The sequence below is a fragment of the Pteropus vampyrus genome, unplaced genomic scaffold (assembly GCF_000151845.1).
Source record: "Pteropus vampyrus isolate Shadow unplaced genomic scaffold, Pvam_2.0 Scaffold22, whole genome shotgun sequence".
NCBI classification, from domain to species: Eukaryota; Metazoa; Chordata; class Mammalia; order Chiroptera; family Pteropodidae; genus Pteropus; species Pteropus vampyrus.
The window spans coordinates 1,790,260-1,806,018 of NW_011888803.1; the positions used below are offsets into that span (position 1 = coordinate 1,790,260).

The window sequence follows — 15,759 nt, forward strand, 5'->3', positions numbered from 1 at the left end:
CAGTTTAAGAATGATCTTTCTGAAATACAAATTTCATGTTATTCTCTGCTTAAAATCATTCAACGATTCCCCAATCTTTTAGGACAGTTTAAACTCCTTAGCAAAATTTCCAAGGCACCTCAATAGCCTCTCACTACTCTCCAGTAGGCACTCTAGTCATACTGAACTATTTGACTTATTTAACTTCTCTAAATTCCTTATGAGATGAAAACAGAAAAAGGGCAGGAACTGACTCTGTCTTGTTTAACTGCCAAATCTCTAGCAAAGTACCGGAAACATAATGAGTATTTTAAAATTTTGTGCAATGAATAAATGTATTTCTACTAGCCTCTCAAAGAACAGTAGAGATAACTGAACTAGCCTCTCAAAGAAGAGTAGAGATAATTGAATCTGAAAGGGAAAAAGAAATTTCTGATCTATGAACAACAGCAACAAAAAGAAAAATAATTTCATGGATAAATGGATAAGAAAAACATGGCGCGCGCGCGCACACACACACAGAGCATTATTCAGCCTTAAAACAGAAGGAAATCTGCCATTTGGGAAAACATGGATGAATCTAGAGGACACAGCATAATAAGCCAGATGCAGAAAGACAAATGCTGTATGATCTCACTTATAGGTAGGTGGAATCTAAAACAGTCAAACTCAGAGGAGAGAGTGGAATGGTGGTTGCCAGGGGCTGGAGAATAGGAGAAATGGGAAGATGTCTGTCAATGGGTACAAATTTTTCAATTATAAAATAAATAAGTTCTGGAGATCTAACGTACAGTATTGCGATTGTTTAATAACAATTTTCAAATATGCAATCCTTGAAATTTGCTGAGAGAGTATGCCTTTAGTGTTCTCACTCCCCGCTCCAACGCACAAAATGCACAGTATGCCTATGTGAGGTGCTTTTTTTAACCTTAAATATTAGTACACTTTAAATATATACAATTTTTGGCAATTATATCTCAGTAAAGCTGGGACATAAAGAGAAACAGCTAGACAGCAACCTCTCATCTCATATTTTACCTCAAAGTATAGATACCTTATCTGTGTGTCTTCTCTCTACTGAATTGTAAACCTCTTGACATCAATAATTGTGGCACACTACTTTGTATAAATGAACAGGATAAGAGCTTAACTTACTTTTACCTATATATGCTTGGAAACTGGAGTTTCAAGCTTCAAAATCACCTTAGATATTATTTAATTGCCCTTTCAAAAATTAAGTAAATAGTAAGATTAAGTAGAATTTTTTACCTTGAAGCCCACATGTTGTACAAATCCACTTTCGGCTTGCATTTGCTGAAGTTTCTGCTTCTTTAACTTTTTAAGCTGTAATAGTTCCTTATATTCAGGTAAATTCCTATACATGATAGGGACACTTTCTTCATCCTATTGAAAAGAACAAAACATAAAACGAAAATGTTAGTTTGATAATTAAAATGAATTAAGTGTAAGAAACAGAAATATAGAATATTTTTCTACTGACAAGATATTTTTTCACTTTTAAGGTAACTCACCTTTCAGTGCTCACAGAATACTAATGCTAATTTTAGCAATATTTCAGACTAATACTTTTGGAGGACTTCTTAATGCAACTGAATTGTAGTAGGCTACTGCATAATCCAAGTACCAGGGAAACACAGCATGACTCCCACCTGTCATACACTAAATGCAGATGCACTCTGTCCAGACTCCAGGCTACTTCAGAGTATCCTTATAATCTACTTCTCCCTGATCTGCAAGAAGCGCCCCTTCTGCAATCTAAAAGATTTTTATGCTTCCCCAAGTAAATCCTATAACATCTTCTTGACAACAAACAAGCCAATCTCTCCTTTGCTTTCTGCTCTGTATGCGCAATGATCAAAGGGATGTAATAAGTTACAAAGATAATTTAGAAGAGTATAAAAGAAATGAATAATAAAAACTATATAAATATATGAAGCTGAAGCTGATAGATGAATCACTAAGTGCTTCCTATTCTCCCAATTTATTTGTGCTATCACCCAGAATCCATTACTTTCCTTTGCTTCCTCATGACTGACCCCATGGTCACTAATTTCCATAACATTCCTAAAAGCATCCCCAATTCACTGACCCCTAGGGTCTATCGATTCCCAATCCTGGATCAGAGAACCCTTGGGCACTTCCCACCCTTTCTGCTCTCCATGTTAGGTATTATTAACTAGTTAGTATGTTTATTTTACAACAAGGAAACTGACATGTATAGAAATTATAACATTTGCTTAAGGTCACATAGTTAATTAGTTGTGAAGTCCAATGATTTGAACTCAGATTCATCTGACTCTTTAACTAATTTCTTATACACTCAGCAGTCCAAAGCCTAAATCAGTTATCCTTAATTTTTCACCAATCTTATATCTAATCCAACAAATTCTGTCACTATTTAATACTTTCTAATTTCTCTCAAATCGGTCCGCTATAGTACCCACTCTCTCCTCTACACTCACCATTACTTAAAATCTCCCAAAGTCTTCAGCATCTGGTCCAAAGTCCTTAGTTGGATAAAAGATTTTTTACAATCTCACATTTCACCTGTCTCCCACTATCTTTCATCTATTTCAAATTCTTGTCAACTAAAGATACTGCTTTCCTATGTCACCACTGGGAAAGACAACATAATCTAATAAATACATAAATATGATGTGAGCTATATAATTAAATAAGATAGTAAGAAATTTTATAATGAAATTTATTAAATTCAGATATTTTAAGCAAATACAGAGTACTTATTCTGCTAAATTTTTTAATTTGCATTTTAAGTCTAAGGATAGCATAAAATTTGGTCAACAAGACTGAGATTAAGAAAAGTTAAATTACTTCACACCTATTAGGGTGACTACTATCAAAATTTAAAAAAAAAACAAAAACAAAAAACATTATTGGAAGGGATTTAGAGAAATTGAAACCCCTGAACACTGTTAGTGAGAATGTAAAATATTCTAGCCACTATGGAAAACAGTATGGTGGCTCCTCAAAAATTAAACAGAGAATTATCATGTGATCCAGCATTTCCACTTCTGGGTATATATCCAAAGGAATAAAAGCAGGGACTCGAATATATATTCATACACCCATGTTCACAGCAGTATTCATAACAGCCCGAAGGTGAAAGTAATCCGTGCCCATGACAGATAAATGGATAAACAAAATGTGGTTTATATACACAATGGAATATTATTCAGTCTTAAAAAGAAAGGAAGTTATGACACGTTTATAAGAGGATGAACCCTGAAGACATTATGCTAAGTGATATAAATCAGTTACAGAAGGACAAAAACTGTATGATTCCACTTAAATGACATACCTAGAATAGTCAAATTCATAGAGACATAAAGAAGAAGTGGAACTGCTAAAGGCTTAAAGAAGGAGGGAATGGGGAGATGTAGTTTAACGGATTTAGAGTTTCAGTTTCGCAAGCTGTAAAGAGTTCTGAAGACTACATACCATGAATGTGTACTTCACATTACTGAGCTGTACACTTAAAATTGGTTAAAAATAGTAAATTTTGTTCTATATTTATCATAGTTAAAAATTCCAGGGGTGGCTCCATAGTGTAGTGGTTAGCACATCTGCTTTACACGCAGAAGATCCTGGGTTCGTGCCCCAGGTGGAGCCATGGACCATAGCCCGGGTGCGCCAGGCCCTGGGTGCACCACATGAGCACATGGGAAGAGACGACCTGCCTTCAGAGATCCAGTTCTTAAGGGGAAACGGCAACGTCCATAGGTCAAGGGTGGAAGTGGGAGAGGAGGGAATTAAAGAGGAGGAAAAAAAAATTCCAAAAAAAAGTATCCATAAACAGATTTCCTAGTTATAATTATTTTAAATTTATCTAAAGGGGAAATACTATGACTAATTTCCAATGGAATGAAAATGGTGTATGGGTTTCAAAACTAAGGCAGTATAGACATGTAATCATATTGTCTCTCTAGTTATTGCTTTTCTGAAAAATTAAAATCTATAAATTTTACCACCAGAGGCTTCATTAAAAACAGTAGTCTCGCCCTACCCGCAATTTTGCTTTCCACAGTTTCCATTGACCATGATTAACTGCAGTCTGAAAATATTAAATGAAAAATACCAGAAATAACCAATTCATAAGCTTTAAGTTCTGAGTAGCATAATGAAATCTTGCATCATTCCGATCTGTCCTGCCCGGGACATAAATTATTCCTTTGTCCAGCATATATAAATTGCATGTCACCTAGTAACTATGTTGGGTATCAGACTCTTGTAATATCTCAGTGCTTGTGTTCAAGTAACCCTTATTTTAGTTAATAATGGCCCTCAAATGCAAGAGTAGTGATGTTGGTAATTCGGAGATGTCAAAGAGAAGCTGTCAAGTGCTTTCTTGAAATGAAAGGTAAAAACTCTCAACTAAATTAGAGGAAAGAAAAGAAATTGTATGCTAAGGTTGCTAAGATCTACAGTAATAATAAATATTCTATCTGTGAAATTGCCTAATTTATAAATTAAATTTTATCATAGGCACGCATGTATGGGAAAAAACACAGTATATACTGGGTTTGGTACTGAGCTTTCAGAAATCTACTGGCTGTCTTGGAATTTATCTCTCGTGTATAAGACGGGACTATACACTTGAATAGCTATTTTAAAGTAATCAGGATGAATTGAATTGGTGCTCATTTAAATAAAACCAACCAAGCAAAAGTTAAATTAAATCTACTATATTATATTTTGCCAATTTTCTCAAAGTGTACTTCTTTTAAATATCCACCTACCACTCCTCACTTGGCTAGAGTTTATTCATCCTTCAATTGCCAGCTTGACTATCACTTACTCAGGTCTCCTACTTACACTTTCAATTGAAATTAAGTACCTCTTGAATAATTATAATACACCTATTTTGTAAGGACTTTTTAAAATCTGTAACTTATTGACATGATTACACATTTATCTACTCCCATAAGACTAAAATTTATACTAGCAAAGATCATAGATATTTGGTTTACAACTATTTAGCTGACCTCTAGCAGAACCTTATATTAAATATACGTAAATATTTCTTAAATGAACAGTTCTAATATTCACAAAATACAAAATTACACACAAATGCCATCTTAAAACACAGCAGATATTAGCCGTTTCACAAAAGACAAGTTTAAAAAAATCTTTTTAAAGAATGTAGTCATTTTATCAGTCTGATACCAAAGTATAAAATCAATATTTGATTAATCTAGAAACAGAACAAAGGAGACTTACTTTTTTATTTGATAACTTTTCAATAAAATCTCTTTTTCCAATTATTATATATAATCAGAATATTATGAAAGATATAAAGTAATCTTGTGGTTTAAACAAGGAATCAGAATCATGATTAATTATTGAGGAAATGGGATTTCAAGATAATAAAAATATTAACACCAATAAAAAAAAATCACTATGAGTAGAAAGTGAAATGAAATGAAGTCACTAAATTAGCATCCAGTCAATGAAACAGAGAGGAATTCGTCCAAGTAGGTTTAAAAAGTGTTATTTGATTTACTTCTGTAGTGGGATATATCCTATGCAAAAAAGAACTGTTAAAAAAATTGTTTTCAGTAATCAATTTGTTGATGGTAGTGTTAGTATTATATTCTGAGACTTGTGATCAATGTGAGACACAAAAAAAGGGAGTATTATGTTGATATTACCGATATATGAGATTTTCAGCATGGGAGAAAGGAGATATATATTTAAGATCAATTAGGGAAAGTAAAATCTCCATAGTCCTCACACCGAATTTGAAACAAAAAATATAAACTGATGTCTTTTATCTTTGAACAGAAATATATTTCCCAGCTCTGTCCACTAAAAAGGCCAGAAACAAAGATCGATCAAGCAGAAACAACATTCCCAGAGCGAAGACTGGACTGACTCAAGGTCTGAGGCAGGAAATGTATAAGACAAGCCTGGAATTTCCTTGTCACACCAGACAGTAAGGAAACTATCAAAGGCTACTAGAGTCTTGTCAAAAGGATTCAAAATCCAACCTGAATATGTTACAACTGACCAATGGATCAATTTGAACACTAATAACGACAGTAATATCAATGTACTGAAACACATTAAATATACTGGAGTCTAACAGTTCATGAGAATACAAATTTTAAAAACCTCATTAGTTATTTTTGGAGGATATTAGAGAACAAATTATTTTAAAACAAGAAAATCAAATAATAAAATAATAAAATAAAAATAAAAACAAGAAAATCAAAGGAAGAATTGAGCAGTTATGCTGCCCTTTTTAATAAGTACCTTAAGATAATCAAATAGTTGATGAGGAGGGTTTATTTTATAGAATATTCTATCAAATAAATGAAGAACAAATGAAAGAACTGCACTATTTTATAACATGTAATAAATTAATGAACCTAGGCAATGATGAATGGCTGCTATGTCAAAAAAGGACAGATGACCAGACTGATAAAAGAAGACATGAAGTAGTCCTGCCCACCCTAAGAAACAAACTAATCTGAATCTAATCAATTATCTAGACCACTATCAATTTATAGGAAATTCAGGGAATGGAGAAACAGGTTAAATGACACCAAGGAGATACAAACAATAAAATCCACACAGTGGTAAAGTCTATAAAACAAATAACCCAGTTTTTCATAACAAAAAAAAATTGTGAGATGGGTAAAAGGAGAGAGAGAGAAGGAAGGAGAGAGGTAAGAAGGAAGGAGAAAATCTACTGCAATTTATAACTGGGTAAATGTGAACTGACTATATATTTGATTACATAAAGAATTACCTTTTACAAACATAATGATATTGTGTAATGTCTGGGACTTGCTCCAAAATAATCTCTGACAAAGTTGGGGCGGGTAGGAAGCATAGCTGAAAACAAGATTACCACAAACTGATAACTGTTGAAGTAGGGTGATGGGTACATGTGGGTTTATTATATTATTCTATTTTTGTATATGTTTGAAAATTTCTTTATAAAAAATATTTTTACACACATTATTAAAAATCCCATATATTTGAGGTTAATTAAAAGAAATCAAAATTCTCTGAAGAGTAGGAATCATTAGAAAATCCGGGTGCTCTCATTCTGTACCCTAATCTGTATAATTCATAGATAAATGTAAATATATAACATAAATAAATAACTTACTGATGCTTCCTCGATAGCAGTATTCATGTGGCCATGAAAACAAGATCGGTCATCATCTTCATCCATATACACTGGAGGTTCGTGGGAAGTCATAAAAGTGGAAGGTTTAAAGAGATGCTTATTAAGGGGGTGCTGTCGTCTGCTTGTTGAAGACTAAGTGAGAAAACAAATTTTTAATTGGAACAGTGGAAAGTCATTAAATGGATCAATAATATAAAAATATAAATGTCACTTCCTGCAAGTCTATTAGCACCTTTGTTAGCATACTTTTACGTGACTGCTTTTTCTGTTATCTGGATTTTTAAAGTACAAATAGCCTTTAAAATACATACATATATATATATATATATATATATATATGGGAAATATCCCAACAACGAACAGTACAATGAACCACACACTCGTTATCTAGTTTATATTTGTATTAACAGCATTTATCACACTCTTGGCATTTAATGAACTCCTGTTATATAGTCGTCTTATAGAATATCGAGAAAGATGAAGAAGCCTAAGCCAGATATAAAACTAAAACTATCAAGGAAAATTTCCACATGATCAATGTCTGAAAATAGTACCTAACACTGACTGATTGCTTACTCTATGGAATGTCATTTAATCCTCATAACATTCCTATAAAGTAATTATTATCATCTTTAATTTAAATATGAAGAAATAGAGACATGAAGAGATTGTTTCTTGTTCAAAGCGTTGCAGCTAGAGAATGGTAGACCAATATTACAAACTAGGCCTGTGTAGTGCCAAAGCCCCCACTCTCAGCCAATATGCTGACTTTCTCTCTTCATTGACAGCACAGCCACAAAGAATAACCTCAGCTATATGGAGAACCATCATTTTATCTGTTTTAAAATGCAAACTATAACCCTAGCAAAGAATCACTCCATCTATGGCTGGGCTACATATCTACAGTCAAAATGTCTGTTAACTTAAAATTCATGCATCCAAAGGAAGGAAGACATTTAGGTTTCTTTAGTATTTTCTTTTGTCATCATCACTGAGTCTTAGATGTGAAAATATAAGGTGCACAAGACTTCTAAAGTTAACTTAGAAACTAACCATAAATATTAGAGTTAAACTGTTAAGTTGTTAAGTTGAATGCTAGTTTATCAAAGTTCCAATATTCTGAAGTTATAGAATGAATTCTACATATCTAACACAGGTAATGCTATATTTGGGAAAAAAATAAAGTCCAAAATATTTACAACAATTGACAAATTAAAACAAGCTTCCAAAACTTGGTAAAAAGAATAAAAACAAAACTTGTAAAACAAAGAATTGTATATTGTATAGACAATATCCTTAATGTACAATTATATAAAATAGTTAGCTTCAATAAAGAAGGGTAACAGCATTAGATATACTCTTAGCTTCTCATGTGAAGAATGTCAGTGGTGGAAAAGTATCAGGATGATTTACTAAGGAAATGAAAGAAGGCCAATTATGTACCTTATTTTTTTTAATTAAAGCAAAAAACTGGCTACAACCTAATGTAGTGTGTTCTCTATGAGAAGAAGATGGTAGCTTTTTCATTATAGAGACAAGCAGAGAATAATGGAAATGATCTGGGATTAGAATCAATAGTTTCCAGACTTATTAGTGATGTAATAAAACAATTTATTCAACGTATCTTAAAGCCTAGTTTTCTCATCCTTAAAAAAGCTGTAGAACAGTACCTGGTCTAGAGCATTCAACAGTAAGAATAACAGTTAGCTATTAACATTATTATCAGTAAAGCGAAGGTGATAATGTTCCTTACACTTCTAGAACTGTAGTGAGGATTAAATAAAATATCTTCAATATTTCTATTCTTGGATTTATGTAGCACAGCTAAAAAAAAACCAGAAACTGATTGTCGAACATCCTAATAATTTCAACATCATAAAGGCCTTTCTGATATACATTTACTCTAAAATCTTTTGAGTAGCACTCAATCACACAAACTAACCTACTTCTAAGAAAATAATGAACATCATTAAAGCTAGCTCAATTTCACTGAGTAGCAATAATGGAATCCCACCCTCTGTTTATACCCAATACAACAAAATGCTTAGAGTGAGTCAAATTTTAAAAATAAAACAACTCTGTTCTGATAAACGTATATATTTGCACACACAATTCTGACTCTGATGAGTTTAATCTAAGATCTATTTTCTTCTATTTTATTTTTACCTTTTTGGAATATATATATAAGTTTGGTGTTCTGCCTGGGACAGGAATACCAGCTTTCGTTAGTTTTATGAAATACTTCTGCACTCGGCTGGCAACCTAAGGAAACATGACAAGCCTTTTAACATAATGACAAAACATGCAATACCTGAATGGCTTTTTTTTTGCACTGTTCTGAAATGTACTAATCTAAGTGTTTATGTTTTCTATTAGAGTGTATGAGAGGTCCTAAAGTACTGTTGAGTCAGGATTTACTGCTAAATGCTCTACAATTAATCATTCTATCCTATATCATCACTTATTCGTTTTCTACTGAATCATTCTCCTCTGCATACAAGTCTGTAATACCAGAATAGTTTTTAAAAATTAAAATATATATGAGTATCTAAATGAATGAGAACAATTAAAAATTTACCATAAATGTAGAAATAATTTTAAACTGCCAAAGATACATTTTAAAATCCAGACCCCCACCCCAAAAAAATCACTAAATTGATTCCAAAAGTAAATAAATATTTTCAACTTGTGAGTATGCATGCTTGTAAAACAAAAACACAATTATTAATATCGATGGGAATGTGAAGGTGAAACTGCTAGGTGGTTTTTTTTTTTTTTTTTGAGCTATAACCAGGGAACACCGAGTAAGGCAATGTCACAAAGCTATTAGCATAGTCTAACCAAAAAGCATGTAACTGGTATACTCAAATATTCAAGAGACACTAAGCTCATTACATTTTAATTTTTTTTAGTATTTAGTAATAATCCAATGCAGAATTATCTCAAGTTGTTTCTGATATCAACACGAAAGTATACAATGCTAATTTTAAAAACCGTACATACTGTAGTACATTCTGTAGCTAAAAACGATGCTGCAGATCTGATGTCAGATGCATTACCCTTCATTTAAAAAAAACTATCAGAAATATATCAACAATGTGGAGCCATCTCCTCAATTACCTGTTTTGCTGTCCTATTACCCAGTTCATCTGCTATCTTCTGCCAGCGTCGAGATTCTACTTCTTCAGGAGGATATTTCAGGAGTAGCTGTTCAAGCTTTTTCTAAGCCAAACCCAAACCAAATTTAAGAAAGTTTAATACTGAGTTTCTAAATATATTCACATTTCATTTTAAACTAACAAACTCTCTCACCGTCTTTGGAGGTTAGGTACTAGAAATCCTCATGATAGGGAAAATTTCTAGTAAGCAACTTATAGACATCACAGGGAAAATGAAATTAGAGAATAAACCTATAGATGACCTTATAATGATTTTCTATTCACTTCAGTAAAAAGACAGCACAAAAAATTATATTAATATTTTACATATCTTGGTGATTTCCACTGACCATCTTTTCTTGCTAGACTATATTTAGACTCACCCCCTATAGATTTGACAAAAACATATAAATTCATTTGGATTTAGACAGAATACTAAGAGACACTTCTCTCCTTTGTGTGGTCCTCCATTCTAATATTTGATTTGAACATTCTGACCTATTTCCTAAATTCTCCTACAGTCCTAAAGATGCAGAATAAACTGGACACGTGAAATAAAGATTCTTAAACTTTTGATAAACTTATCACAGCTGTGGGATTAATCCTCATGGGAGACAGAGATGTGTCTCTCAAATCTTACCCACAAACAATCCAAGCTGTATGCCAAAATGTAACAGAACACTCTGACCTGGCTTTGTCAGCTCCCCTCCAGAAGAGAATATGAATTCACTAAGGCACAGCTATACTTGGCCTCAAGTTTTTCTCTCTCCCCAAACTGCATATAAAAACTTAATTCCATCTATTTCACTACCTTTTTCAACCCCTCTCCCAAAACCCAGATTCCTTCTTTAAAAATCATCCCCAAACAGGATTTCGTATCTGCTCAAAATCCAAATTCTTGAAGTGTGCAAAAAGGCATACAGAAATAAGTTTAAATATTTTTAATTCATAGTTAAGAGGGATGATATACAAGATACACTTTACTCATAATACTCTAATTTTAACTTTTTTTTTTTTTTTAACCTACACAGTTTAGAAATATCTATTACCTGTTCTTCAACAGTCCACAATTGGTTAAATGTTTCAGGTTTGGTATCATCACACAGACGTCCTCTTATCATCTGCATATAAAACAAGGCTTTTGTCAAAATAACAAAGACTTCTCTTTGATATAGCCAAATAATATACAAATGGTGGAATTTTTTATTAATTCAAAAAATATTTCAGTAAAAAAGCTCTTTTTTTGGAATAAATATTATGTGTCAGGCCCTGTACTAGGCATGTTACACATATTACTCATTTAATCCTCACAATTCTACAATATATGTAATATTAGTCACGTTGGTACAAAAGGAAACTGCAGCTTGGACAGATTAATATAAATGACATGTGGAGTTCCACAGCCAGTAAGTGTTAAGAGTTGGGATTCCAATCCCGGTTTCTCTTTAACTTCAAAGTTCATGTCCTTGCTATCCTCACTGAAAGACTGCTTGAATTTTAAGAATACAAATCAGTAAAATGTTAAAATATTTTGTCTATAATTCAAATTTTCTTTCTCGACATTTTATACTGCTTACTTGAGGACGACTATTTGAGCCTTCTGGACCATCACTCAAAGGCAACATAGAGTATGAAAGGGACTCTCCATCCTTCTTAGGATCTGAAGGACTTTTTGGTCTAGCAGGTAAACCTACTAAAAAGAAGACCATGTATAGGATTATTAAAGCAAGACTTTGCCACATATTTCTCTCCTTAAATTCTTATATAATTTCTTACCTTTATCAAAAACTAGCTTAACTCTCCTAGTATGTCTTTTACGATTTTTAAATTCTCTTTCAAAATTCCCAAGGCTATTGGTATATTGGTCCCATACAATCTCGGGCAACTGAACAACTCTCTGTGGATATGGAAGCCCTATATCGGCCTGGGGAGAAAAAATAAAGTGAGTCTAAATTTAATTCAAGAAATTAGCAACTATAGCCAAATTTTCAGATGACTCCAAATCCAAATAATCATTAACTGGGCATTTCTAAACACTGTTTAAATCTAATAGCCCATAAAGTTAATATAGTCTAAATATTAAATGGTAAAGATAAAAACAAGTAAAGGAAGAATCAATTTAACAAAACAGAAGCACTATTTTTAGATCTCTAAAGCTGAACTACATAAATATATTGCACTTTGTCATTAACACACTTTAAACATAAATAGCAAAGCAAAGAAAGGTTTTATGTCTAAGAAAAGAAAATGTGTTAGACTGCAAGAGAGGAGACTTGATACGCAGAATTCATTTTAAATATATCCCAATATTCATGACTTATCCATCAAACAATGAATTATTTTCACAGTATATAATTTTTACCACATGCAAAAAAAAATGACATCTTAAGAATCAAAACTATACCTTTAATTTACTTGGAAATCAGTTACTTTACCAACCACCTTTAGGGAAATCGTTAGTTGTCATAATTACTATTACCAGGTCATTATGATCAGTATCTTTTGATAGGAATTTGGGTTACATAGGTGGATGCATTTTTCAGTATTCACAGATTACAATTAGGATTTAAGAATTTCATTGTATGTAAATTTTACCTTAAAAACATTTAAAAAAGGAATTTTAGTTAACAATATGCATTCTGAAGTGTTTTGGTGTGAAAATATATGTCTGCAACTTTGAAATGCATCAAATGCATTCCATCTTGAAGTAAGATGGAATGATGGATAGTAGGAGTGATATATGATAAAGTAAATATAGTAAAATAATAATTGTAGAATCTAGGGGGTAGATATGTGTTAACTACAATACTTTCAACTTTTTGGTGTACTTAATATTTCTCACAATAAAACGAGAAAAGAAATCAGGTCATAAATTATGAAACTGACAAGCAAAATCCACTTTGCAGCACAATTCTTAATTTTCATTTTGCATATGACATATTAAATTATTACCATCATTTTCATAATAGTTCATATAAATCTAAAGCTCAACTTTTACAAAATTAGTAATGATGGTAATAACAAAGAAAGTAATGATGGTAACACCAAAAAAAGCTAGTAAGCTATAAATGTTCCCTGTGTTCTATATACTAATACATACTACAAGTTTTCCCCAATTTTAATAAGGAGTTTCTAGATGTCCACTAAAACAAACAGATCACATGTCAACAACTTAACTAATACAGTAAACCTAAAGAAAACAGGCAAATTAAGTATATATGAGTAACTATAAAAACAAAAGAATCAAATTTCTAAAGTGAATCTAGTAGAAATATTTCTTTCCCGGGAACTAAGTTTTTCATAATTACTAAAGTATCTTTCATGACATATTTAATATATATATCTGTATATTTTTCTAAAAAATTTTAAGACTGTCAATATCACATCTGCTTCTGAGATAAAGTGAAAGAAATTCAGCTCTAAACCAAAGCTGCAAATAACCAAGTGCACACAAATTAAGTAAATGTGCCTAACTGTATCTTTTTGCCTTCCCAGGAACATGAATAAAATAAAACTAAGGTTAATTTATTTTTTATTAATATTTACTTTTCTAATACTATCTGTTTTAGTTGGATCCACTGTAAGTAACCATTATAAGTACTATATCTTCTTGCACCAGCAAAGAGTTTAATAACAACGATGCAGAATCAATAAACACCTAAGTGGGCGTACTATATAACAGGAATGATATGATGTGGTTATAGAAACATAAGCAAGTTTTAACAAATCAACATATAGATTCTATATCCATCATGATAGTCAATATTCTTATAGCATGGAGAGAAAGGAATATTTGCCAAGTAAATGTTATAGCTAGAAAAATCCAAAAAATAAATTAATACACCTAAATGAAACAAAGTCCCCAGGGTTGTTCCCTCAACACCTGTTAGATCACTTTTGTGATCCATTAAAAATTGATAAATAATAACTAAAGTTATCATGCTACACAGGCTAAGTTTTTCTTTTTTAAGGTGAAGAAGAGGATTCTTTTTCATAGTTTTTCAGTTTTATTCTTTTCACGCAATGCTCATTAATATTATGCCTCTCAAATTTACTGAACAATTAGTGGGTCCCTAATTTACGACACACATTATAACATAAAAGCGCATTTAGATTATCTCCATATTTACATACCAAAAAAGTTTTTATAAAAATTTGAATCATTTTCAATTGGTTAACTGTTAAATATGAAAGTTCTATTTTAAAGAAAACAGAATATTAAATGGAATTTTCACACTAAAATAAAGGACATTTCAAAATTAAGTAAAATTTATAACTCTTCCTCTTGGATTTGGCAATCTTAATCTTAAACACCTTAAGGCATTTAAAATCGAGTTTTTGTTTTTATCACCATTGTTTTCTATCTTACTATGCTGAGTTACAAAAGTAACTCAAAATTAAAATTAAAGCAGTTAATAAATCCTGAAGTATTTTTTCTTTTAGCTTCATTAATGCTGAAGTCAGAAAAGCAGAAGAAAAACACTATGGGAGGCAACAGGAAAAGATCATAAATCTGGCTAGGAAATAGGACATCAACTTCCTACACGAACATCGAAATAAAGCTCTTAGCTATTTTCATTGGGACATATTTTGTGGGAGTAAAGGAAGGCAGCATCCTGCCTTCAGTAGTATGATTAATTACAGAAGGGGGAAAAAATAAACATTTTAAAAGTATATCTCCATATTTAAAAAAAGTTATTACCAAATATATCTCAATAAATCTTAAAAAGTGCTCAATATATACCTTCTTCTGGAGTTTCTCCACAAATCCAATGGGATTTTTCAGTGCTTCTCTCTGGTGTCTGCCTAAACTTTCAAGGTCCTGGACTGCTTGAGAACGTTGAGCCTCGAGTACAGCAATCGTCTGTAACAGTCTCTGATAACTACAGAGACAAAGAAAAATACCTCACTAAAATTTTCTAGTAACAACAATAAATAAAACTGAGTTCAGGCCATGATCTACTATTAAGTCACAGTCTTTTTAAAGTTACCTGAAAGAGTTTAGTAAAACATATTACTGGGAATAAATGAAGTCTTCCTTAGTTACGAAGTACCTATTCAGAAAATATCAGTTAGAGAAAGCAAAGCCTTTATCCTCCATTTTTTAAATTCCTGAAACTGAACAAGAAAATAAGAAAGCATACTGACTTTCCCATAAAGTCATCGAGAAACTGCTAAATAAATAAAAATTAAAATCATAAGATTTTAGCACTAGAAGGAATCACCAAATTCAGCCCCTCTATTGTACTTTATTGAAATAAGGAATGTCAGGTACATTTTCTTGACCAGAATTACAAAAACTGTCACATAATTCAACATGACCGTAGGTGTCACGATTCTCATTTGCTCTACTATACCTCCACTCTAGAGTAAGTTTACTTCTCTGTTAATTCTTAAGAACTGAACATTTTAAAAGGTAAGACTTAAAGATATTTTTTATTT

The 15,759-nt window shown here is 31.9% G+C and overlaps 1 protein-coding gene across 8 annotated transcripts in view; it reads right to left on the reverse strand.

The window, feature by feature from the left end:
* ZZZ3 (zinc finger ZZ-type containing 3) overlaps window positions 1–15,759 on the reverse strand; it is an 85,292-nt gene that overhangs the window by 2,972 nt on the left and 66,561 nt on the right. For 7 of the 8 annotated variants that reach the window (XM_011355522.2, XM_023528029.1, XM_023528028.1 and 4 more), the window contains 8 exons: window positions 15,062–15,200; window positions 12,094–12,241; window positions 11,895–12,010; window positions 11,367–11,438; window positions 10,280–10,381; window positions 9,326–9,421; window positions 7,139–7,291; window positions 1,249–1,383 (listed from right to left, as the gene is read on the reverse strand). In XM_011355522.2, the coding sequence (XP_011353824.1) occupies window positions 1,249–1,383; window positions 7,139–7,291; window positions 9,326–9,421; window positions 10,280–10,381; window positions 11,367–11,438; window positions 11,895–12,010; window positions 12,094–12,241; window positions 15,062–15,200 (961 nt within the window). The remainder of the gene's footprint in view (window positions 1–1,248; window positions 1,384–7,138; window positions 7,292–9,325; window positions 9,422–10,279; window positions 10,382–11,366; window positions 11,439–11,894; window positions 12,011–12,093; window positions 12,242–15,061; window positions 15,201–15,759) is intronic. The other variant, XM_011355527.2, reaches the window with a different exon arrangement.